This window comes from Diadema antillarum, unplaced genomic scaffold, assembly GCF_040938485.1.
Source record: "Diadema antillarum isolate AM-2024a unplaced genomic scaffold, OU_Dant_1.0 scf00000103, whole genome shotgun sequence".
Lineage (NCBI taxonomy): Eukaryota > Metazoa > Echinodermata > Echinoidea > Diadematoida > Diadematidae > Diadema > Diadema antillarum.
The window spans coordinates 1,430,446-1,456,171 of NW_027270992.1; the positions used below are offsets into that span (position 1 = coordinate 1,430,446).

The 25,726-nt window shown below is 37.8% G+C and overlaps 1 protein-coding gene across 1 annotated transcript in view; it reads right to left on the reverse strand.

Annotated features, from left to right (window-relative positions):
• Positions 1-1,747: 1,747 nt before the first annotated feature.
• The window catches only part of LOC139719001 (methyltransferase-like protein 27), a 32,994-nt gene continuing 9,015 nt past the window's right edge, over positions 1,748-25,726 (reverse strand). The window contains exons 3-5 of the mRNA XM_071630441.1: positions 5,063-5,201; positions 3,141-3,233; positions 1,748-2,013 (exon numbers count right to left, since the gene is read on the reverse strand). Coding sequence (XP_071486542.1) covers positions 1,835-2,013; positions 3,141-3,233; positions 5,063-5,201 — 411 coding nt within the window. The 3' untranslated portion in view covers positions 1,748-1,834. The remainder of the gene's footprint in view (positions 2,014-3,140; positions 3,234-5,062; positions 5,202-25,726) is intronic.

Below are 25,726 nucleotides of genomic sequence, written 5' to 3' on the forward strand. Positions count from 1 at the left end.
ATTCGTTTGACCTCACTTACCTGCACGTCTATTTCAGAGATGTTGATATCACGCAATGTTTAGAATAAAGGTGAAAATGCGGACGCCAACTTGATGACTGTATATAATGGAGTTTTACCATGCATAATATCGTCCGTTTAGTTAACCTAGCTTAATGTCATATAATCTCTTAAAGTCTCAACAATCTTATTTCTTTTCTTTAAATCATTGTATCAATCACTTCACTCTCTCCTGGCACTCGACCTTCCACTTATACTTGTTAAAATCAACAATCCATCTCAATTATGATCATTAATGAATCGAATTCTTGATCGAAAAGACAGCAATAAAACTCGTACACACTATGTCTAGTTTACTAATGCATTTACTCGTTTTATTTTTCTCGTCCAATAGTAAACATCTTGTATAATAAGCCTGTTCATCAATATTGTATTTATATTTATATATATATATGTATATATATATTGATAGCACTTATATTTGCCAAATGCCGGGAAGTGAGTAATAGTAACAAAACAATCTTTATCGTTTAATTGATATAACAGCAAACCTGACCACAAAAGTGGCGTAAACAATGTTATATAAATTTGTTCATGCATTGTCAATCACAAAAAAGTACATCACAGTGCATGGGAGTGTGGGATTGTAACCACATTGCGTTGTGGAAAGGAAATAATTGGAAATAAATTGGAACAATTTTTATATATCATTGCGTCAAGATCATATAGTTTCAGTAAGTTCATCAAATAAGAATGAATGATTATACACCAATACAAGTGATACAGCAAACAACTCAATTTGGTTTGACAGAATGTGCAGGTCTAGCCTTTTTTGTGTGTGTGTGCGCGCTCATGTATAGCGATTAAAGTTTTGGTCACAAAAATACATTCAGAGTTTGAGAAGAAAAATATCGAGTTCGTGGGTTCTGACAAAGTATAAATAACATTTATATAGTATTTCTACATTCTGCTATCATATGACACACATAACTCGAGTTGAAGACTGGTGACTGCACACGAAACTTTCACTTTATGATTATGATAGTTAAATTATTCAGATTCGTTGATATCACGGGTTAAACGTATAGAGTAGTAAACAAGCACTCGAAAAATTGCGCAATCACTTGCGACGTAACGGAGGTGTGATAGGTAGAAGAAGAGACAGTGACAAAATACACTTCTTTAGCTTGGAATTTGTTCTTACAAATGTCTTCATTCTCTCTGTATAGGAAGAAATCATGTTATTTGGCATCCTTATATCCGTATTTCATATCATGAAATAATAATAAGGTCTTATCTATCTAGGGTAGCCTCTTCAGTGTTGTCACTGCTCTACCAGAGGGCCCTGCCATTATTATTACCCTAGCGTTGCCAGGTACCCATTTACATGATTTATACACCTGATTCGAGAGGGACATTGTGGGTAAAAACATCTTGTCCAAGGACGTAAGCACTGGGCGAGAATCGAACTCGGGTCCTCCGATTGGGAGTCGGAAGTCTGAACTTGAATTCTGAGAGCTCTGAGTACATTGTACAGAACATGCGAGGAACATAAAGAATGACCAATCCGACTGGAATGTAAAGCTGACTTAGGAAGGTTATTTACAAAAGCCGAAGGACTTTGACTTGCACTTCAAAGTCTTGTGAAGTTCTGTAAATATTCCATACAAAAACAGTCATTATCTGTTATATGATTATGTACTGCCAAAGTTTTTCAACTGAAAGAACAACAGAGAGTCCGCCATAACGATCCGTTCAGAAGTTATAGAGATTTAAAACCTAACGCTGTAATTAAAGACCTTGTGCGTCAACTTCAAATGGCTATATAATCTCATCTACAATACCGTTAATATCAAAATGGCCCCATCTTGTCCCTGTGCATACTCGGAAACATAGTCCACTTCCAGTGAGCATGTTTTGCTCGTTACAAGACTTTCGACAGCTTCCTTGAAATAGAACCCTTCCACAACTTCGTCCATGAAAAATCGTCTCACTGCAATCAGGATCAGACCACCTGCAAAGTAGAATTTAATTGAAGAATCAATCAGACTATCATTGCATTCAAAATATACAAAATACATTATCACCACAATACAATGAATCATAAGGAGATTTAGAAAAGGGCCCTGTCATTTCAATGTAATGAATCTATTGTCAAAATGACTCAAAATCATTGAATCAGGTGTTTCATTTTCTTTTCTTTCTTTTTTTTGAAAATTGGAAGATGAGAATCATTGTGATATTCTCAGATCAATGTATGTAAAGGATGAAGAAATTGTATCGAATTAACAACAGTTAATATAGATAAATGTAGTTGGATTGTATAGTTCTGTATTACTACTATGAAATCGATTTGATTTGATATCAAATGAAATCAAATCAAATGAATTCATGACAGCAAACTGTTTTTTTTATTATTTGTCCTTTCCTTTCCTTTTCCCCTGTAAGTGCTATCAGTATATTTTTCATGACTGCTTATACTCAGCACATCAAACAGTCGGGGGGGGGGGGGGGGGGGATCAGCCCCCATCCCCTCGACATTTTCCATGACTATTCTGCCGCGAGAATTTTTTTGACCACGCTGTTCGCTGACTTTTTACTTTCAAGTCTCGCACATCTTTTGCCATCATTTTCGCGAAAATTGCTCATACCGTTACGATGCTGCACGACCTGTTATACATGCCTGTCAGACCGAAAATGGCTAAAAATATGATTTTGTGTACAAAGTCTTTTCAAGTGGACTTTTCTCATCATATTCATAAAGATATGATGATTTTCACTTTCATAAGCTGAAATCAATGAATTCTAGCATAAGTAGATAAATTAGATAACGGTAAACTAGGGGCAGCTTACCGAGTTTTAGCTAAAATATGGTTATTTCAAACCGACACCACTGAATTGTGATTACCATGACACTTATTTTTAATGCGAGGCTTACCAAGGGAGAGAGAGAGAGAGAGAGAGAGAGAAAAAAAAAAAACTTTGTTGACCGTAAACCCAGGTTTATCCTACCCAGGAAAATTATTATGTGGGTGTAAACGTAAATCTAAGTGTAATTATGTGTATTCAAATTAAATATTGCAATTGCACAGGGAAATTGATTAAATGAAATTAAATCTGTAATTTTGAATCACGTTGTACCTGGCTTCACCAGTCTTACTACGTCTTTCAGGCTACTCCCATCGCAGTGAGCCGGAAGGAAAGCACCGGAAGAGATGGCAGCATCAAAAGAATCTGGAAGATATAAAATCGTTATAGAGCCATCGATTGAACTATTATCGTCATGATGACGAAATGACCTTTGGACTATATCATTATGCGATTGAAAATAAACATGACAAGAAATGACAAGGGTCATACATCAGATCTGATCGAAAAGTAATATATAATTGATATATTATTGATTGATTGATTATGCACTCACACACTGACATACACACAAGATGATATTAATATCTGTGTGTTGTGTGTGGATATGTTTGTGTACATACGTGGATGCCATTACATTACTTTTTGACTAACATCATACAGGGGTTAGGGCAATTGTATATTACCACGATCAGTGAGAGCGTATGAAGCCTTTACACATAATAATCGTTCAATACGCCACTTTATTATAATTATAGGACATAATGCATACGTATACATACATACAAACATAATATACATATTGTAAGTAAACATAATCTGATTCAAATGCAAAGGGACATTATTGTTAAGCGAACCGAGTTGCCCGAGACCGAAGAACATTTTACTGATTGAACTGGATTGCATAAGGGTTCGGTCTTTTATCTCGAAATCTTTACACGTGACACAGAGGCCGAAGGTCGAGTTGAAATGGAATTGCACGATGGTGTCCCGTGCATTTGGAGTGATACTAGCTAGAATTATAGTGCCTAACAGAGCACGTACCATTTTCTAATAGTAAATATAGTAGAGTTACAAACATAGTATATTTACAACTCTGTTTCATATAACTTATTATATTTTGGATCAAAAATGTATCCTATCCTCTAGAAACTTGATAGATTAAAAGAGCTTCACGTGATAATAGTTATTTTCAGCTATACCAGAAAGTTGACACTCCATAAAGTACTATTTGCAAAATGATGTCACAAAGCAATTCTGAAATTGGGCGCACCTTTGTACCCGTCACTCTGTGTTATGTAACATTTTTTAACAATCATTGTGATATCACAGAGCAACTCTGACATCAAGAATGGAAAGTGACATATAACTAAACCTGTGAATGTTACATGATACTAATTCAACCAATCACAAATTTCGTTATGAATACACACCTTACTTTTATATAACACACACACAAACACACACACACATACACACACACATATATATATATTTTATTATTTATTCATGTTTTCTTTTAAAAACAATACAGGGTAGGCACATTCAGTTTGCTAACTGCTTTACAATGGCGCCCTGTATATACACAAAATAAAACAACAAATACATTTGTAGTAACATGATTCACACAATTACCGATCAGTGACATAAACAAACAAAAGAAATCAACTTAACTACACATCTGTTACATGTATACATAAAAACTAAAGCCTTAACGATTTAGAAAAGGGAAGAGTATATAAACACAAACAAAACAAAGAAAAAAGTCTAGTGGGTGTGACAATGTAAAAAAAAAAAGAGGTCTTATTGGATTCATTGGAAGATGGGGTCTTCATTTGGATACTTTATATATACATGTATATATATTTATTTATTTATATTTATTTATTTACTATTTTCAATATGCATGCACGCAAGCCCTGCGGTGCTGCCCCATGCTGTAATAGCCAACCTGAAGAAGGAGGCGTGAAAGCTTATTAAAAATGCATAGGCATTGATGTACAGCGATGTCCATCGGTGTAAACTTCAATCCTTGTGTAACTGTGTATGTGAATAAAGCATATTAATTATATGCTATATTGCACAGACACAGTGACACAAGGGTTATACACTATCAAGCTGTACTTACTATAAAATATCGATATATTTTTGATGTGTATAAAAATAATGAAACCAAGAAATGTTTCGATACTCACTGTCCTCAGGAGGAAGGGGCTGCGGACCAACGAAAGACTCGATGAGTTCCTTGTAGACGCCCTTGGACCGAGCAATATCAAGGCTAGGCCTTGACGGGTCTACGCCCGTAAGGTTCTTGAAGCCATATTTATTGACAAGCTGTCGAGTCAAAAATTATAATTGAATTGGTCAAGTTAAGTTGTATTGGAGTTAAATTTTCATTCTATCTTTGCTCTCTTAATGTACCCAGTAGTTGCATAATGAATTTTAATTGATTTATAATGTAGAGAGAAATCGATACAATAAATAAATCCAAATTTGAAGTAAATATAATTTCATTACTCATAACTTATGAATAATCCTTACTCGTTTATTTTTTTAAATAGCAAACAAACCTTAACTTTGATTAAGAAAAAAGAAATCCTGGTGTATTATGATAATAGTGGTATTATACAAAAAAGGAACAAAAATAAAAAAAAAATACGATAGTCTTTAACGCCTGCGAAAGGGGCCGGGGTAATTTGTAAAATAGTTTATACTCAAGAATCTTCTTTATGTTTATTTTTACATATTGTAGTTTGGGGAGGGCTTGCAATGATTTCTTGTTCCCATCCATATTCAATGAGCTGTCCAATATGACACAGTAAATGCCAGCAATCAGACCATTGAGACAACGTTTACTGACTGTAAGGGCGAAAATTATGTCTTCTGTTATAGTAGTCATAAAGGTTCAAAATGATCTGCCAGGGTAATCACCCTCTCATATCATTCGAGGGATATCTCTAACACCTTATCACCCCACCCCATCCCCCTAACTCATTATCAGGCAGGTCAAATGTGGTGATTATGACATCACAGACATCCACTAATATTTTTCAATATCAATGATAAATGATTAACTATCCAGCTTATATAACAATGACAATTCAAGCTCCTCTTGCTCATAGGAGTGATATAAGATGGGTTTGCAATTCATTCCTCGACAGATACACTCTTTGTCCCGTCCCGCGATCACGAATCTAATACCCTTATACCCTGTAGTTTATACTTTGTAGTTGAATTCGATTTCCCAAAAACAAATCTTACCATAGCCTTTGAGACTTTATAGGAAAAAAGATTAGGGCGTGAGGTTAATTTATGTAAGTAATGATAACTGTTTGATGGCAAAAAGGAAATATGATGTGTTACTTTGTAGTTTATACTTTGTAGTAGAATTCAATTTCCCAAAAACGAAAACCTACATAACATTTGAGAATTTACGAAAAAGAATTAGGGCGAGAGGTAATTCATGTAAGTAAAGGATGACTTTTTGATGGCAAAAAGGGAATATGGTGTGTTGAGATGATCACTAGTACATGCTATTGACACGATGATAGTACCATATGATATATCATGACGTCCTTGACCGTCATCACAGTCACAATCTATGCGCCCAGTCAATATTTGACAGAGCGCCATGGTAGCTCTCTAGAAAATGGAAAGAAAAGGTTATCGGACAATGAACAATCGAAAAATAATAATGTACTTTATCATTTCGAGTACTCTTCATTTATAATGATTACATCAAGTCCCAATTATTTCTTTTTAATAGAAAGAAGTGTAGTGATAAGTCAGGGTTCAGTCGATAGGTAAGATAGTAGTAGAGCAGATAAGCCAAAAAATTGTGCAAAATTTGACTAAAACATGAAACTTCACCAGCGTTAGTACATGTTATAAGATTCATTTTAAGATCGGGAGGTAAGTCTGAATTGACCTCTGATGACCTCCAAAGGTCAATGACCTCAAAATTTGATAAAAATTGATATTTTGCGTCATTGATTAATGTTAGATATGGTAATGATGTACTAAAGACTCATTTTTCTTACAGTGGAATTGTCTTCATGTTCCATAGAACCCTGACAGGTTTACCTTTGACCTCTGATGACCTGCAGAGGTCAATGACCTCAAAATATCAGAACATTGATATTTTGTCATTGATTAATGATAAACACGGCAATGATGTACTAAAACCATTTTTTTTTAAACAGTGGAATTGTCTCAATGTTCCGCAGATCCTTGACAGGTTTTTAGCTTTGACCTCTAATGACCTCCAGAGGTCAATGACCTCAAATTATCAGAATTTTGATATTTGGTGCAATTGGTTGATGATAAACACGATAACGATGTCCTAAACATCCATTTGTGTTACAACTGAATAGTTTTCCTATTCCTCAGATCAAGGGAAATTATTTACACGTCTCTGCCTTTGACCGCTGAGGACTGTGACAGGTCAATGACCTCAAAATATCAAAATATTGATATTTGATGTATATTGAATGGTTAACTGTATACCTGGTGTGCAATTATGCATTATGCTATTAGCATTTATGCTACAAGAAGTGTCTTCTCATCCCACAGAACATTGGTCATTACGGTACCCTATGGATATCCAACTTTGACCTCCAAGGACAATGTGAGGTCAGACTTTTAGAATATCAAAATTTGTGTAGGATTGCAAATATTGATGTTTTGCTTCATTGGTTTACTCCTAAATGTTTAATCATGTACAAATCACGCCTTGACGTTATAATCAAAGTATGCATGCACAATCCACATAGCATTGGTTCATAGTAACAGGTCTCAGGAATGTTAGCGGTCAATTACTTCAGAAATGAAGCGTACGTGTCTTCAGTGATGGCAGTGACCTCAAATATGATATTTATATTTGGGTTAGTTATGCAGACTAGCTTGCATGAATTATGTACAACATTATCCAATTTGCACTGGACAAAATTTGTACGCTTAAACATGGAAGGTGGGGTGAGGAGTACCATATTTTGGGTTGATGCTTAATAGTTTGTGAACAGGCATATGACAAAGTCCCTTGAACTTGATGAAACGGTGACAGATGCTAACCAGGAAACAACAGGCCCACCTCATCAGATGTACGTCACGAGTCAAACAACCAGAGTCGTACACAGTGGCGTATCTAGGGAAAACGGCGCCCGGGGCAAGCGCGAAAATTGCGCCCCTAATTTCTGAAAAAGTGTTCAACCCCAACCCCATCCTGGTAGGGACTTTAAACAAAGTCCACATGCAGCGAGCGAGCCGAAAATTTTGGTAGGCCTATTTCAGCTTACAAAACATGGAATTCTTGTCATTTTTTGCTAATCAAATCTTACAATTCCAATCATGATATAGTGACGGCCTTTTTGTTCTTATCTCTTTTTTCTTTTCTTTTTTGGATAAATTTTGGTGAGCGAGCGCAGCGAGCGAGCCGAAAATTTTTGTATTTCAGCTTACAAAACATAGAATTATTGTCATTTTTTGCTTATTAAATCTTACAATTCTAATCAAGATATAGTGACGACCTTATAGATAACGATTTATACCAACAAACTCAGGACTTATAATACTAGTACTCCAAATCAGTACGAGCGAGTGAGCCGAAATTTGTATATTTCCGCGTCATCATTACGTTTTGTTCTTATCTTTTTTGATTTGTTTTTTTGCCCCCCCATTTCCCCATATGTTTCAAACTTTTGGCGTCCTCTCTTGATCCAATCGGCGATCGCTTCAGAACGAATGAAATTGCAACCGCTGCTCCGTGTAACATTTTTCCCTTAATATAAAATGACATGTGAACACAATAGTCATTGTCATTTTGTGCGTGTCATCGTCACGTTTTTGTTCTTATCTTCTTCTCTTTTTTTGGATAAATTTTGGCGAGCGAGCAGAAAATTTTTTATTTCAGCTTACAAAACATTGAATTCTTGTCATTTTTTGCTTATTTAATCTTACAATCCTAATCAAGATATAGTGATGGCCTTATAGATAACGATTTATACCAACAAACTGTAGACTTGAAAAAAATACTCTAAATTGTACTAGCTAGTTTTGTATATTTCCGCGTCATCATTACGTTCTTATCTTACTTGATTTTTTTTTGCGCCCCCCTCCCCATATGTTCGAAACCGTTGGCTCCTTCTTTTGATCCAATTGGCGATCACTTCAGAACGAAAGAAATTGCAGCCGCTGCTCCGTGAAACATTTCGCCTGCTAAATATGAAATGACATGTGTGAACACAATAGACATTGTCATTTTGTCCGCGTCATCATCACGTTTTGTTCTTACCTTCTTTATTTATATTTTGGCGAGCGAACGCATCGAGCGAGCCGAAAATTTTTGTATTTCAGCTGACAGAACATGGAATTCTTGTGTGAACACAATAAACATTGTCATTTTGTCCGTGTCATCATCATGTTTTGTTTTTCTCTTGTTTGATTTGTTTTTCTGCCCCACCCTCCTTTCCGGGCGAGGTTTTTTTTTTTTTTTCCTTCTTCTTCGTTTTTTTAATCTTTTTCTTCGTCTTTTATTCGTTTGTTTTTTTCGTTTTTCTTGCGCCCCCAAGGAGTGGCGCTCGGGGCACGTGCCCCCTTGCCCCCCCCCCCCCCCCCCCCCAGATACGCCACTGGTCGTACAGCCCATGAGTTACGCGGCCCACGAGTCATACATCCTGTGACCTAAACACTGGATGAACAAGGTCAATGAGCTCGACATCAAATATAATAGGCCCACAAGCTGTGCGGTCCTCGAGCTCGACACTCGAGGAAAACAAGGCCCACGAGATTAATATGTGTATTACATCAGAAAGCTTAATCTATTCAGTGTAGGTCTTGTGGACCTCCCCCTACCCCCATGTGTCGGGCTCTTATGGGCCTGGTTTGCCTAAGTGTCAGGCTCATGGAAAATGCTACCTAATTTCGAGCTGGCGGGCCTGTGTTGGTCAGTGTCAAGCTCGTGGGCTGTATGGTTCCGATGAATAACTCATGGTCCTGGAGCATGCAGTGACGTCATGGACCATCTGGAAAGCGACATACTGTGAGGCATAACATGCATTCCACATGAAGCAACCCTGTGTCTTGCAACTTGTTATTGTCATCCAATTAAGTTTGGGTGATTACGTCAGGCAATTTGGGGCATTTTTTCAATGACTTGTTTAGGTACCTCAATTCCAAATAGGAGTGGAACTACTATTTACTCTAATTGCCTTCTTTATGCTCGATACTTCTTAACACTTGGGCCTGGCCAAGACTTGTGCCCCCATGCCCAAATTATTGGTTGTTTCCAATATGGCTGCCATCCGGTTTGCATCCAATGTGTGAATCAGGGTACGCTGGCAGCGGGTAATATCACCTGCATGATCCGGTTAAGACTCTCTGCCAGCAAGTGATGATTCAGTGTAACCTGCTGAAATTGGTCTAGATCTATACCCTCGATCTCTGTCAAGACAGGGCAGCATCTGCGTCTTTAGTGAAGCACGCGATTGAGCCTACGTACATTGCACGGATCGGCAGACAGATCTCCTCCACGACTAAACTGGATAGACATCCTGAGGTCAGACCAGCAGCGTTCTTATAGGTGCACAGCCACTGTATGCGATCATCAGAGTCTTCCACTGGCAATATCTAAACAGTTAGGGTGAAGGCAAGCTTGTATCTATGATGAGAGCATTGCACATAGAGTACAGGATGCACGAGATGATAAGAAAGCTTCTTTTTGACTCACGGGATAGGCTACAATCCTTTCTCAGGCAGAGGTTCTGAATTATCGGGTCGTACTCAGTCTGCACACAGTGAGCTGAACACCATATCAAGTATACATTGTACGTGTGTAATGATTGTGTGTAATGATATGGGAAAAATGCATGGAAAAATCAAAATACATGTTTCTGTATTTTACGTGGAATCAGTTCCTGTCTGTTGTCTTGGCAGAAATGCATCAATCTTGCAATGTTGTTGTTTCTTATTTTCCCTCCCCATCAAGAGTATGGAACATGTTGATCAAAGTTTTTGTGATGTCGAAAAATGCGAGGCTGTATTGCAGGTGGCCTATTGCAGGTGGCCTTCAATTTGTTTTTCACAGTATATTGGCATGTTTAACAGACTGTACAACTCACCAAGATGCCTCTTGAACTGTTTTGAAAAACTTCTGCTTGATTTCACATGAGCGGATGATTATCAGTTGTCTTTCTGCTATCATATTGTGTGAAACAAAGTATTGTTTCTCTTCAAAAGATAGCGTGCCAATTAATCTGCACTTACTGTTGGTGCTCTATCGGCCCTTTCGGACATTCAAACCCACCTTCAGCCCAGACATCAGAAGGCGTTGTGGTGTCGAGCGGGATCTGAACATCTCTCATGAAGCGAGATTTCTCTTTTCTTTTCTTTTCTTTCCCCCAACTAACAATGTGAAACAAAGTTATCCGTAGGCATTGTGGTATGTATAGACGTGGTAGAGCGAGACTTCTCTTCTCTTTTCTTTTCTTTTCCCCACTAACAAACAAGTTTAGCAGGAAACATACTCTCTAAAAAAATCGAGTGAAAATATTCACTCTTAAAGGAGTGAAAACAAAAAAAAGTGAAATTAGAGTGAAATTGGAGTGAATTTTGAGTGAAAATGTTCATTTTCACTCATTTTGGAGTGACCTCAGGGATCACTCGAAGATTTTGGAGTGATCCCTGACGTCACTCTAAAATGAGTGAAAATGAACATTTTCACTCAAAATTCACTCCAATTTCACTCTAATTTCACTCTTTTTTGTATTCACTCATTTAAGAGTGAATATTTTCACTCGATTTTTTTTTTTAGAGAGTAGAAGCATTCGCACATACTGTTTACATTTCCCATCACATGCTTTTAACATCGGAATTTTCATGTACAAATTTTGCCTGGAAAAGAATTACCAAGAACTTTTCAATACAATAAATGTTCAAAAGAAGCAATTTGGTTCATATATAATTTACTCGACAGAGTGATTTATAGGGGCCTACTTATCACTGTCCACGTACTCGAACAGTTTTCGCTAAAGATACAAGTATGTTCACAAGACTGCAAGCAGTACAGTGTAGAATGATTTTCCCCTTAACATATCAGACTACTACATCTCTTGAAATATCTTTAAACGTAAATTAAAGTCATTCCTCTTAAATGATTACTCTCGGTCGACTAATGAGGTCCTCGTCTGCATGTCATGGTTGATCTCGTCAGTGTGACTGGGCCGTCCGTTGAGCGGTCTGCCGTCACGCTGTCAGTATTCTCTTCGTCACCATCACTCTCCACTTTGTATCAGTCTGACAGTGCGCTTCAACATCTCCGATGACACCAGTTTGTAATTGCACTCCAAATTGGCGTAAACCAAAGTTTTGTCTTATCGTGACTCATAGTTTTTCCTAATGTCCTGCTGCATGATGTACCAAGAAGGGGAATTCCTGACTTTATCTCCGTGGTCTCCAACTATTCTCAAAGTTCCTCAAAATTCCAAAATACTCTGCAGCCTTTGCTTCACTACATAGTGTGAAGCCGCTCCCACTGTGCTTGCCACTCTAACTGATTTTTCGGCTGAGACATTTTTTTTTTATAACTAATTTACTTACAAACTGCCTTTCCCTAAAGCATTTCATTGGCTCAATCTTATATTGGGGTTGGTGTTCGCTAGAAATTAAGTCCTTACTGGTCAAATGTTCAATTTGCTCCTCCTATTCGTTTCTGTGAAAACTCAATTTTCAATGATTCATCTCAATTTCTGATTAACTCGCCCACTGTCTTTTAGTCTCTTCATTCACTAACATGTTCTCTGTAACCACTGGTAAAGACTTTGTTTCTTGGATATCAAAATGATAAACCAAATGGATATTAGTGTCTATATGGCAACCAACGTCATCTTTGTTTTGGGTCATTATCCCTGAATTTGTCTTTGGAGTTCCTATTTGACCCACTCCACTAAACAATAAATGCTAAAATAGAGGGATAAATTCTGGCAGGAGGGCACCTTCCAGCTCAGAGGGTCATTTATGTTTGGGGATCAGAAGGCAAAAACACGTCATCACGTCATTCCCCGTAATTTGGCGCGGGGCTTTGGGGATGGAGAGTGCTGACCACTAGCGGGGAAAGTAGCCAACATCAAACTCATAAATTCCTACGACCATAGACTTTTCCTGGAATAGGTGGTTTTGAACACACACACAAAAAGAGAAAGGAAATGGCTGGAAGGAAGATAAACGGTTTCATAAACTCCAAGAAGGGGAAAAGACTGAGCATAATTGACCTCACAGGGTGTCTGGGAAAACGATTGCCGTGTCCTGTTTTCTTTTACTCTCTATCCTATTCTATTCTATTCTATTCTATTTTATTCTTTATCATAAACATGTGCTAGGAGCCATCTGGGCTACAATTGTGTTTGTTTTTTACATCCTCTAAAGGTCACCAGAGGTCAAAGGTATATCCCTATCGGTGCTCTTTGGAATATGAAGACAATTTTTTGTAAAACAGGTATGCTTGTTTTGTACATCTTAACAATGTTTATCATTAACTAATGACACTACAGATCAATATTATGATATTTTGAGGTCATTGACCTCTAAAAGGTCACCAGAGGTCAGAGTTAGAAACCTGTCTTTGCTAGCTCTTTGGAATATGAAGACAGTTTCATTGCAAAACAGATATGCTTGTTTTGCACATCTTAACCATGTTTATCATTAACTAACAACATCACAGATCAATATTATGGTATTTTGAGGTCATTGACCTCTAAAGGTCATCAGAGGACAAAGGTAGAAACCTGTCAATGTCCTGTGGAATCAGAAGATTTGTAGTACAATTGCATATTTAGTGCAGCGTAACCAAGATCTAAGCCTATCATTCACAAATGCCTCCAAACATCAATATTCTGATATTCAAAATTCCTTGACCTCTGGAGGTCATCAGAGGTCAAATCAGACTTACCTCCCGGTCTTAAAATGAATCTTATGGTATGTACTAACACTGGTAAAAGTTTCATACTTTAGTCAAATTTTGCACAATTCTCATGATTTTGAGGGCTTAAACCTTTTGTCCGATAACTTGGTCGCTCCCACAGAGGCCAACCCACACAATCCATTTTTCTCTGTTCAAATTCAACCCAGTGGCAAACCATGTCTTGAATATGAAGAGAGTAAAATGGGTAATGGTTTCGCCATAATGGGAAGGAAAAAATATCGACAATGTGACCATGTTGATGATTATGAACCATAAAATGTTAGAAGAAACCCTAAAACACGAATCTGCAGTCGTGCAGACTGGCCTGATGATTTGACCACTTTCATTGACAGATCTCATCCATGCAGTCAGACATGCATTGTTCCTTCACATTAACACGCCAACTTGGAAAAAGTGCAATTTGTCATTGTTGTCTTTAAAGTCCATGTGCTCAGTCATGCATGACAATAGTCAACATAATTAGGTATTAATGGAAAGAGGAAGAGTTCTTCTTTCCCGACAACTAACATTGTGCTCTTCATAACTGACATTTAAGAAATGGCAGCCCTCCAAAGTTGGATTACCTTTTTTTTTATATACGCTCTGTACAGTCCCTTTAACATACATTGTTATTACCAACGATTATAAGGTAATACTATTAGCAATGAATGGCATTCCTTATGGGGCATATGTATGTAACTGTGTGTGTTGTTCCGCTCGAGTGTCACCGGAGGATATCACAGCTCCAATATGAATAAAGATGATCTGAAGGATTTTTTTTATGAGGCAGAACTTAGCACGGTGCTTTAAAAAGTAAGAAAAATGTTTAAAGATATGTGAAGCATATTTTTATGACATATATAGTGATTTGGTTGTGCATAGACCAAGAAGCATTTAAACATCTGGATTGCAGGGAATCTTTAAGGAGAATAGTAAAAGGGATGGTATAGTATTAGTGGGGATGAAAATTGAGCATTTGATAACTGTTTGCAAGATACTGAAAAACCACTTATGAAATGTTACAGAGCATACCATTCTAGGAGGACCTCAAAGTTTATTTGATGGAAAGTTGTTTTGAAACGGCTGAGATATCCAAAAACAAGTAAAATAAAGAGATCCTATAAAGTAGGTCCACTTTTTATTAGTATTTCTTGTTTTGGAAATCTCAGCTATTTCAACAACAAAAAAAAATCATTAAAAAACGTTGAATTCCTCTTGGAATTACATACTCTATCATATTTCGTAAGGTTTGTCATTCTCACCAAAAAAGCTAGAAACCTAAAGCCAGGTCTCACCCAAAACTATACCATCCCTTAAGGATTCATTTACAACGGACACATCATAAGATAGTTACGAAATGTCAAATTCACAAAACAAGAATAATGCTCGGAAACACAAATGCGAAATACCAAACATTGTGGATGCCATCACGTCACAACACTACTGTATATAGGTTTCTTCACAATCATCAATGATCATATCCATTGTGAAATAATATTTTGGGTCGAGAATTCAGTAACGATACAATCCCTTTACCCGCCCACCACCTTGTAAAAATCACATGGCATTGGAATGATACATAGAGAGATACAAAGAGAGTTTTATTCCTGTTTCAGCAAAAGGAAGTCGCGTTTAGTTTTAAACACAGGTGAAAAGGGAGACACCATTACATTGTCTGATTTAAAAAGAAATATGTTGTTGTCACCAATATTAGCAATTTTTTGAGAACACAATACTTACAATGTATGAAACATTTTTCTTCTCTAAAAAGAGTCGTATTGCATTCTGACCTTTGTGCTTTTTCTATCTTTCTATCTGTCTATCTGTCGATCACAAGTATGATCCATATCTATTTATCTTAATATTGTCTATCTCCATACATAAGGCGATATTCGATTATTTTTACATGAATATCTTCATCGAATAGTGCATGAAATAAAATGAAATCAGTTTGGGAGGGACCGGTATAACACGATAGTTTTTTTTTTTTAATAAATGAATAAATGCATTAACATTCCTAAACCCTTAAAATATATAACAGCAGACTTCTATATACAGCACAACTCACAATCTCAATACAATCTCGACCTTCCAGCATGGTTGGCCGCTGGGCAAGACACAGAGTATTTCAGGCCCCTCGTGAAACGTTCTGCCGACGGGGCTTTGGGTGTACGTTTTCCCTTCTTGAGTGGCAAAGAACCAATGAAAAAAGTGACGAAAGACAAGAAAGGGAAAAAATGATCATGCATATAGCGGTTAGCAAATTGAATACTAGCTGCGGTGTATTACAGCAGAATTGAAATCATCCCACGTTGTTCCTTGTGTTGTCGACTGGAGACAGCTTTTAATTGCGCTCGTTCTGTCTGGCATAACTTTTTGAATGATTTAATACACAATGGTATATCGGGCAAACACAATTGCAGAGCCTCATTAACCTTTGTGCCATGCATGTGTTTCCTATAAGATACTCTTCTTCTGGTTCTTGCGTAACTTACAGCTGTATTGTTGTTTCCCTTGTAAACAACGTAAATGTTCATGAAGAGTTCATTTTTTATCATTATTATTGTCTTGCAGGAGTGGGTGTCTGACGTTCTGTATGGTCCTTATTTCTTTTCCCGAATTGTCTTATGATTGCTAATTATACAGCTCACGCACATGTTATAACCTTGTCTGCAGCCTTATTCAGCGATTTTTTGGTGCATGTGCCGGGTGGGTGATCTTTTCTAAAGAAATATTGCCCCCTTTTATGTTCAAAGCGAACATAAACTGTTTCATGTGTATTTAGTCAGATCCACGTTCGAGATAGGGCACCTTGACTCCCGGAAAAAGTTGAATTCAGGCGAGCAGAAGATTTTACATGGAAGTTAATCTTGCAGTGACTTTGTTACTATCTTCCAGACAAGACAGTGTGAAGTGAAGATATAAGGAGCTAAGTGTCACGTGTAGAAGCGCAACGTTATGAGCGCATTCACAATCTCACACTCTAACCACCCCCCCCCCCCCCCGCGCCTTTAGATGTTTAACTGTTCAAATATCAAATAACAATCCGAAGAAGGTTGATACGGCTGCTTTATATCATAGAACTCACATGATTTACAACTTAATTCACAATAATATTACATAATACTTATCTGCTTACATGCATGACTATAACATACAGCGCAATCTTATAGAAATAAAACTCCACTCCTCGAAATGTTCTTGACGTATTAGTACAGTCTACTATGTCGAAATATTGGGTCCCGTGAGATTTTCGTGCCAAAATTGATTCTTTTTTTAGCTAACTTGGTCAATTTGGGGGTGCTGAATCCAAAAAACTTTGGTTCCACTTTTTTTGACCATGTCTTCAGTCGCCATTTTGAATTTCAAAATGGCCGCCATAGCAAACTGTATTTTGAAACAATTCTCATAATGTGAGCATCATAGAAGGTTCAGATTTGATGAAAAAAACATGTTTGTGATGTCAGACATTCTGATACACCATTTTCTAATATTGTAGATAGCTTTGCTACAATTTCTACGCAGCCATCTTGAAATTCAAAATGGCCGCCATAGCTAAATATATTTTTACCCATATCCAGGCGCGCCGGAAGCAGTTTTGGATTGGGGGGGGGGGGGGGGGGGGGGGGGGCAAATATTGGAGGGGGCTCATGCACGATATCTAGACCATACATATGTTACACAATATACACATACACACACACACGCACACACACACATATATATATATGTATAATTATATGTATGTACAATGGCGTACCGTGGGTCGAGACATTGGGGGTGCACCTTGTGGAAAAGTAATTTTGAGGGTGTGTATGCTTGTGCGTGTGTGCGTGCGCTGTCAGTCTGCAAACTTAATGGGACTACAATACATCACGGAATGTGATACATTCAACAACGCAGTCATTGAGCAACATTGTAAGTTTTCCTTACACGGATTATGGAATGACGGTGTGAAACGACAAGCACTGTCAACAACATCAGGAGAATTGCATAACAATAAAATGCGAGCGAGCGGAGCGAGCGAGCTTGAAAATTTTGACATTTTACAGTCCCAAAACTGCCGTTTGTAGTTATATCTTTCGCTTTGGAAATTAAGGGGGGCGCACCGGGCGCAACTGCTGGCAATTACTGGCAGCAACATTAGGAGAATGGCATAACGATTGAATGCGAGCGAGCGAAGCGAGCGAGCTTGAAAATTTTGACATTCTACAGCCCAAAAACTGCCGTTTGTAGCTATGTTTTTCGCTTTGGAAATCAAGGGGGAGGCGCACTGGGCTCAACTGCTGGCAATTACTGGCAGCAACGTTAGGAGAATGGCATAACGATTAAATGCGAGCGAGCAAAGCGAGCGAGCCTGAAAATTTGGATATTTTACAGTCCCCAAACTGCCGTTTGTAGCTATATATTTTTTTTTCGCTTTGGAAATTAAGGGGGGGGGGGGGCGGCGGCCCAGGCGCAACTGCTGGCAATTACTGGCAGTAACATTCTCTTTTACAATGGCATAACGATTAAATGCGAGCGAGCTTGAAAATTTTGACATTTTAGAGTATAAAAACTGCCGTTTGTAGCTATAGGCCTACTGCTGGCAATTGCTGGCAATTGCTGGCAATTACCGGCAACTGCTGGCAACTGCTGGCAATGACTGGCAGCAACATCAGGAGAATGGCATAGCGATTGAATGCGAGCGAGCGGAGCGAGCGAGTTTGAAAATTTTGACATTTTGCAGTCCAAAAACTTCCGTTTGTAGCTATATTTTTTCGCTTTGGAAATTAAGAAGGGGGGGGGGGGGGCGGTTGCTTCAAAAGGAGGGTTGGCATGGGCCAGTTGTGCCCGCCTCTAAATCCGCCAGTGCTTAAAGCTAACATTTTGATATTTACACGATTTTCCATAGCCAAAGGCCTCTAAAAACTGCAACGGTTACCGTTGAATGCGGTTGAGATAATCTGCTCATACGCAACGAAAAATGAATGTCTAAACATTTATGAGTTAGAATTACTAGTCTTAGCTAATAAATTTCTCTATTTGTATTTCACTTATATATATATATATATATATATATATATTTATATATATATTTATTTATTTATTTATTTTATTTTATTTATTCTTATTTATCTATTTCTTATTTATTTATTTTTTTTATTTATTTATTTATTTATTTTTTTTTTGGGGGGGGGGGGCAAAAATGCGTTTTGTCCCCACTTTTTGGATTGGGGGGGGGGGGGGGCGCGCCCCCCCCCCCCCCGACTTCCGGCGCCTATGCCCATATCTCAGGTTGTAAGCATTATGTAGACTATAAATTTGGGGCAAAAAGCATGCATATGATGTCAGTCATGCTAGTATGTACATTCTTTTATTCGCTGATGGATCATTTTCCTTAGCGGCCATCTTGCATTTCAAAATGGCTACCACAACAAATGTAATTGGACCGATATCTCACATCCTATGCATTGTGTAAGGTTCTAATTTGGGGCAGAGAGCATGCATATGTTGTCAGACATTCTGAAATACTTTTTCTGAAACGATGGTTCATTTTGATATCAAAGGTGGCCATCTTGAAATTCAAAATGGTCGCCATAACTGAATGTATATTTTGACCCATATCTCATGTTGTACGCAATACAGACAGTTCACATTTCGGGCATAAACCGGGCTCATGATGTTGAACATTCAGATGCACTTTTTTCATCCCTAAAATTGCAGATCACTTTCAAGGCTGCCTTCTTAAAATTCAAAATGGCTGCTTTTCAGCTAATATCTCTGGTTACAAGCAACTTTTAGACATATCAATGTTTATGGTGGTGTACAGTGTACATTCTTTAAAACACATCCACACACATAGGGCCTATACATTCTGTAATATTAGATTATTTGTATTGGTCGCCATTCTTGAAATTCACGAAGTGTTTTGACCATATTTGGTGCTGTAAGATCTGTAATGACCCAAGCATGGTGAAACGATCATGTTTAAGTCAATCACTTCATTGAATATTGCGTGAGCGGAAGTGTTTCCTGTCCTGTAGGTACACTGTAGTGTTGAAATGCAAAAAGGCTGCCATGTGAAACATTCCTTTAAAAGCATAGCGTTTGGGTAAAATTTGTGAATGGGAAGTCATGTGATTTTGATGTTAAAAACGAATGACTTTCAAAAAACCTGTGTCTGATGGACTAAATAATGCCCCATTTAGACAATTTGGTTGTAAGAACTTACGATATTAGCCCTATATACTCTAATAATTCATGGGATAGTAACTTAGATAATTGAATGTTTTCTAGACTCATTCCCTGCACATGTTTTTAAAGAAACAACACTCTAAAGCTGTACACAGGGGAGAATTAGTTCTAAATTCTTCCAGAAATAATGACTTTTGCATTTCTTGCTCTTTAGCATGGTAATGAATTTTGTGTCTACCGTTGGTGTAGGAAGCTCGAAGCATTTTATAATAATTGAACCATTTATGCATACCCTTTGGAAATATCTACAATCTAATATATCATATTCATAAGTATTAGAGGCACAAATTAGGTTGTGAGAGTTTACGAGGTTCGTTCTCTGGATATATTGTATTAAGTCTCTACGAGGGTAATGCAGGAAATTGTCCTGATTGAAGTCATCCACGCCAAACTTCTGGCGGCACAGACTGTGTCATAGCACATTCTGCATGATTCAAGGTCTAGATACTTCTTGGTCCATCTGCTCTTGGAGACATCCTCAAATTTTCTAACTTCAGCCAGCACATGAAAGGCATGAAAAAGCAGACCTTTAGTTGTTCCTGTTTTTTCGCAACAAACTGCTGAGCATAATCTCTCAAAATTGTCAATTGTACCTTTATCATTTATTTTCCAGTGATGGAGCAGACAACGTGCAATGCAGTAAGTGAAGCAAACCACCAAGATCCATCAGGATGATTGAAATGTTAGAGTCTACGTAATAATCATCAATATCTCTGATTTTCCTGTTGCTCTAATACATATCATGGTATGAGGCTATCTGTTGTGAGTGACGGGTGACAGTAATTCCTTTGGCATCTTTGATGAACTCTTTTATTTTCTTTCCATGATGTGGTCTCTGTGTCAGATGGAATTGACTGCTCAGTATTTCAACTTTCAGGCTGATTATTTGGCTCAGTTTTGTGAGTTTCTAAGGCATGGGTAGGAATGACGAGAAGGCCATGAAACAATGAGATGAAGAGTGATTGTGGAATTGCTTAGAACTATACCTTTCAATAATTGTATCGTTCAGAAATGACTGGATAATGACAAGTCTATCAGGCTGTACTAGAACCACTAGAAATGTTATGAAGAATTGGTCGTCCCTTAAGCTTAATGGCTTTGGATCCAATCTTTCATGGTGTTTTTTTTTTTTTTTTTTTTTTTTTTTGCACGAGCTGAATATGTCTGGCCTTTCTCACAATAATCCAGAGATTGATATATTCTAATTCTCTCAGATACAAATTCTTAGAACAGAACATTAAAACTGCCCTTTTCATCTCTTTCTAGAGTATCCCCCTTGAATGTTTCTGATACCTGACTGCCAAACACCATATTCATCAGCTTCAAGGCAGTGACAATTTCTTACATTACCCTCGTGTGACGATCTTCTAAGTTGTGGAAGAATTCTGATGGATGCAAGCGCCACAGAACAGAGCTATCATTACTCCTTTGTAGTTTTAGAATCATTGGCTGTACAGCAGTAAGCATCTTGGAAGTCTTGATAATTGAAGATGACCCACTAAAGGGCAATCAGGGAAAAGCCTACTTATTCCTTCTTCATTCTGTGTTATTCCAGAAATATATCAAGCAAACCTTAAGTGTTTCAATTTATGGCCAACAAACAAGCTTGTGAATGGGGTGCCTGGTAGGGTTACCATACACTCTAAAAACATCCGGGTCAGAACTGACCCGGAACTGGGTCCGTTGGGGTCATACACTGTTCCGGGTCAGAAATGACAAGGAATAGGGTCAGATATGACCCATTCAGAGTCATGAATTGATAATTGAAGATGACCCACTAAAGGGCAATCAGGGAAAAGCCTACTTATTCCTTCTTCATTCTGTGTTATTCCAGAAATATATCAAGCAAACCTTAAGTGTTTCAGTTTATGGCCAACAAACAAGCTTGTGAATGGGGTGCCTGGTAGGGTGACCATACACTCTAAAAACATCCGAGTCAGAACTGACCCGGAACTGGGTCCGTTTGGGTCATACACTGTTCCGGGTCAGAAATGACAAGGAATAGGGTCAGATATGACCCATTCAGAGTCATGAATTGATAATTGAAGATGACCCACTAAACTTAAGATTTGCTTGATATATTTCTGGAATAACACAAAATGAAGAAGGAATAAGTAGGCTGTTCCCTGATTGCCCTTTAGTGGGTCATCTTCAATTATCAATTCATGACAAGGAAAAGTCTCGCAATGGCAAGAAATGCTATCGCATTTCTTGCCATTGCGAGACTTTTCCTTGTTTGTCTTCATTCTCTTGAGGCAGCATCAAGTTTTTGAAGATCACCTTCGTAATTGCATCAATGCTTGCTTTTGTACAAATATTCATTGATTGGGATTAAACATAATCATTAACGAGGTTCCACAACGCAAAATAGCGTGTTGCCCGAGAGGCAAAAACGAACCGTTTTAGCGGTTTTTTGTTTTTGTTTTTGTTTTTGTTTTTGCTATACGGGATGTAACGCTTACACGCTTGCCCACACTATCGGACAGTGGTATGCCCCCTCCCCTTACGCAGTTTTTGCCCCTCAGCATCTCTTGCTGACGTAATTAGAACCTCATCCTTACATCTTGAATTTCTGGCGGCTATTTTGAATTGAGAGATGGCTGTCATTCTGCGTGAACTGGAAATGAATTCAGTCTAACTAGGACAATTTTGGCATATTCACCTAAGGCGCTTACCACAGTATTATAATTATATCGTCTATGGCGGCCATCTTGAATTTCAACATGGTGGCCTATCTAAAGAGATGAAGACACAGACGCTGTGATTTGCAATGTAATGTCAGCCAAACTGGGTATCACCTTCGATGTTAACGATATCGACAGGTCTCACAGGACAGGAAGACAATCTACAACTTCTTAACATACAACGACCCCCCCCCCCTAACCAGCCTCGAATAACCGCACCTCGCCCCATAATCGTCAAGCTCGCATCATACGGGAAGCGCAGTGAAATCCTCCGAAAACGAAAAGTGCTCAAGGGATCGGGAATCATCATCGTGGAGGACCTTACCCTGAAAAACCAAAGACTCTTCAAGCAGACGCGTGGGCACCCAAAAGTCTCTCAAGCATGGACCTCAAATGGACGTGTCATCGCATTACTGCCGGCAACTGGGGAAGTCCATCACAAGAGAGATCAACAGTGAAGAAGACTTGCGTAAATTGTAATCTATGTATGTTTGTCAGATATTATCACAATTATGATACCTTAGATAATTAGAGAAGAAACTGTGTTGGTATAAATATAATGTTTGAATGTTGTAGGCTTTGTGCTTACACATTCATTTTATGCAATAATTATGTTACCCTTGAAATGTATGTTCTTCAACGAGCAAAACCAGTTGCTATTTTGATTGCAATGTTGCTTTTAAATGCTATCTCCTCACCTGTATTGTACAGATGTTTACTGTTTTGTGGTATTTTAATTTCTGGTATGAATCTTGATGTCTCCGTTGATATATCTCATTGTCCTATCCCTACTTCTTCTCTATACTCTGGCACATATAGTACATTCTACCATTTCTTTGTGCGCCACGGTACACAATGTATTTGCGTGGGATCAGAATACTCCATGTTAAGGATATGGAACCTCCACCATGACAACCTTTTTATGTTATAACTGGGATTCATTTTTTGATGAAGGATTGTTGAATCTGAGCTTATCTGAATTTTCGAGTAATAAAAGTAAAGAAAGATTAATTTGCATTAGTTGTGTTGGTAATATTTTTCCATTTAATCATACGCAGAAAATGAAGAGTGTTATGATATATGTGCTTCATTCTTTGAGTATGTCACAAGCGATTACAAACAGTATAACACTCACAATTCTGATCTTTTAGAATTATTGAAAAATAAAGATTTGGATGAAAATGTATATAAACAGTATTATACTATGAATGAATGTAATCATAAATTTGATCAGTTATATCAGCATCACTCTTTTGTTCATTTTAATTGCCGTAGTATTGCAAAAAAAATTGAGAGTTTTGAGTCATATATCAATACTTTGAAATATAAATTTGAAATAATAGGATTGACAGAAACATGGTTAACAAAGTCATCTCCTCTACAAATGTATCAACTGCAAGACTATGCTTTTGAAAATAATGATAGAATTCATGGACGAGGAGGTGGAACAGGAGTGTATATCCTTAAATCTGTTCGATATTTTGTTACGACCAAAATCGCTCTGAGAATGATCGCATAAAAGAAACAATCAACTAATGTTCAGGCGGTTTATTAACGGTGATATTTTGGGCACAGACTCGTAATCGGTTTTCACATCAGTACAATAATGATCATTAGAAACAAATATAAGTCAGTAGTGGAATCACTTACACGTATTGCAGCTAACTGTTAAATCATGAGGTCCTTATAATTCCCTGGTAGTATCCAAATACGATGCTTGATGCACAAATGAATGATCCGCGATGCACCGATGAATGATTCCTTCGACGTAAATCCAGAGGCACAGGTTACAATAGTCCGCGTTATAAATCCAGGGTATATGTCCACAATAGATCCACGGTATAATGTTCACAGCGAAATGTGCAGAATCCAACGACCACGTCCAGTCGATGCGTTGAATGATGATTCGCTCAATAATGTTCAGCTAGGAATCCAGCCCGTCTCAGCTTTACCGTAGCAATGTCCATTGACACAAAAATGGAGTCTATCTCCAATGCAGGCAAATTAATTATCTGCAAGCAAAATGTCTCCCAGGCCTTATCTCCATAAACATAACAGGTCAGCAGGTAACACAGGACTGACTATAACAAGTCGCTTCAGAGCCAGAAGTGACGTAACTCTCAGAGCAGAGGTGTTGGGTACTCTACCTACTGCAGAATTTCTCTGGCTTATATACTATCCATTCACCCCTTTCTAGCACATTCTGTAACTCTCTCCAACCTGGGGCCACACACCTGAACATACTGGCAAATCTAAGTTCCAGGAATCCTGGATGACTCACTGCATAACATCATTGCCAAAATTAACTACCAATCACATTTGGCTACAGGGACAGTGCCTCACTCAGCCAAACATGTAAGCACTTCCCAGAACATTCTGGAATGGGTGAAATCATTCTAGATTGAGTGAGCTATAATGTTTTTCCTGTTACATGCATGTACTGTATAGCTACATTGTATACCACCTATAGAAAATTATCCACTGATCTGGTCAGCCTGTATGTACTATATCTATACCACATAGAATGTTCTCCATTAATCTGGTCAACCTGTGTGCATACACATTAAAACAACCATGCATACAGTACATCATACATGTACATAACTACTAGTGTGTACATTTGTGACAATGTTGTGAGACTAGATTTGACTAGAGAGTACAATAATTTTGAATGTTTATTCATAGAAATACCACGTAAAGGCAAGAACAGGTTAATTGGAATAATTTATCGTCCACCACATGCTTCCATTCATGGCTTTGTTGAAGAAATAATGCAAGTGTTTGATGAAATTGATATTCATAAGTTTGATTGCTGTATTATGGGAGATTTCAATATTGACTTATCTCAAATTACTCAAAACCCAAGTGTTGATGCCTTTTTTGATTGTATGTCATGTTTTTCATTTTATCCAGTCATAAGCTCCCCAACTCGTATTACAAACGAAAGTAGAACTACTTTAGACAATATATTCCTCAATACAGATACT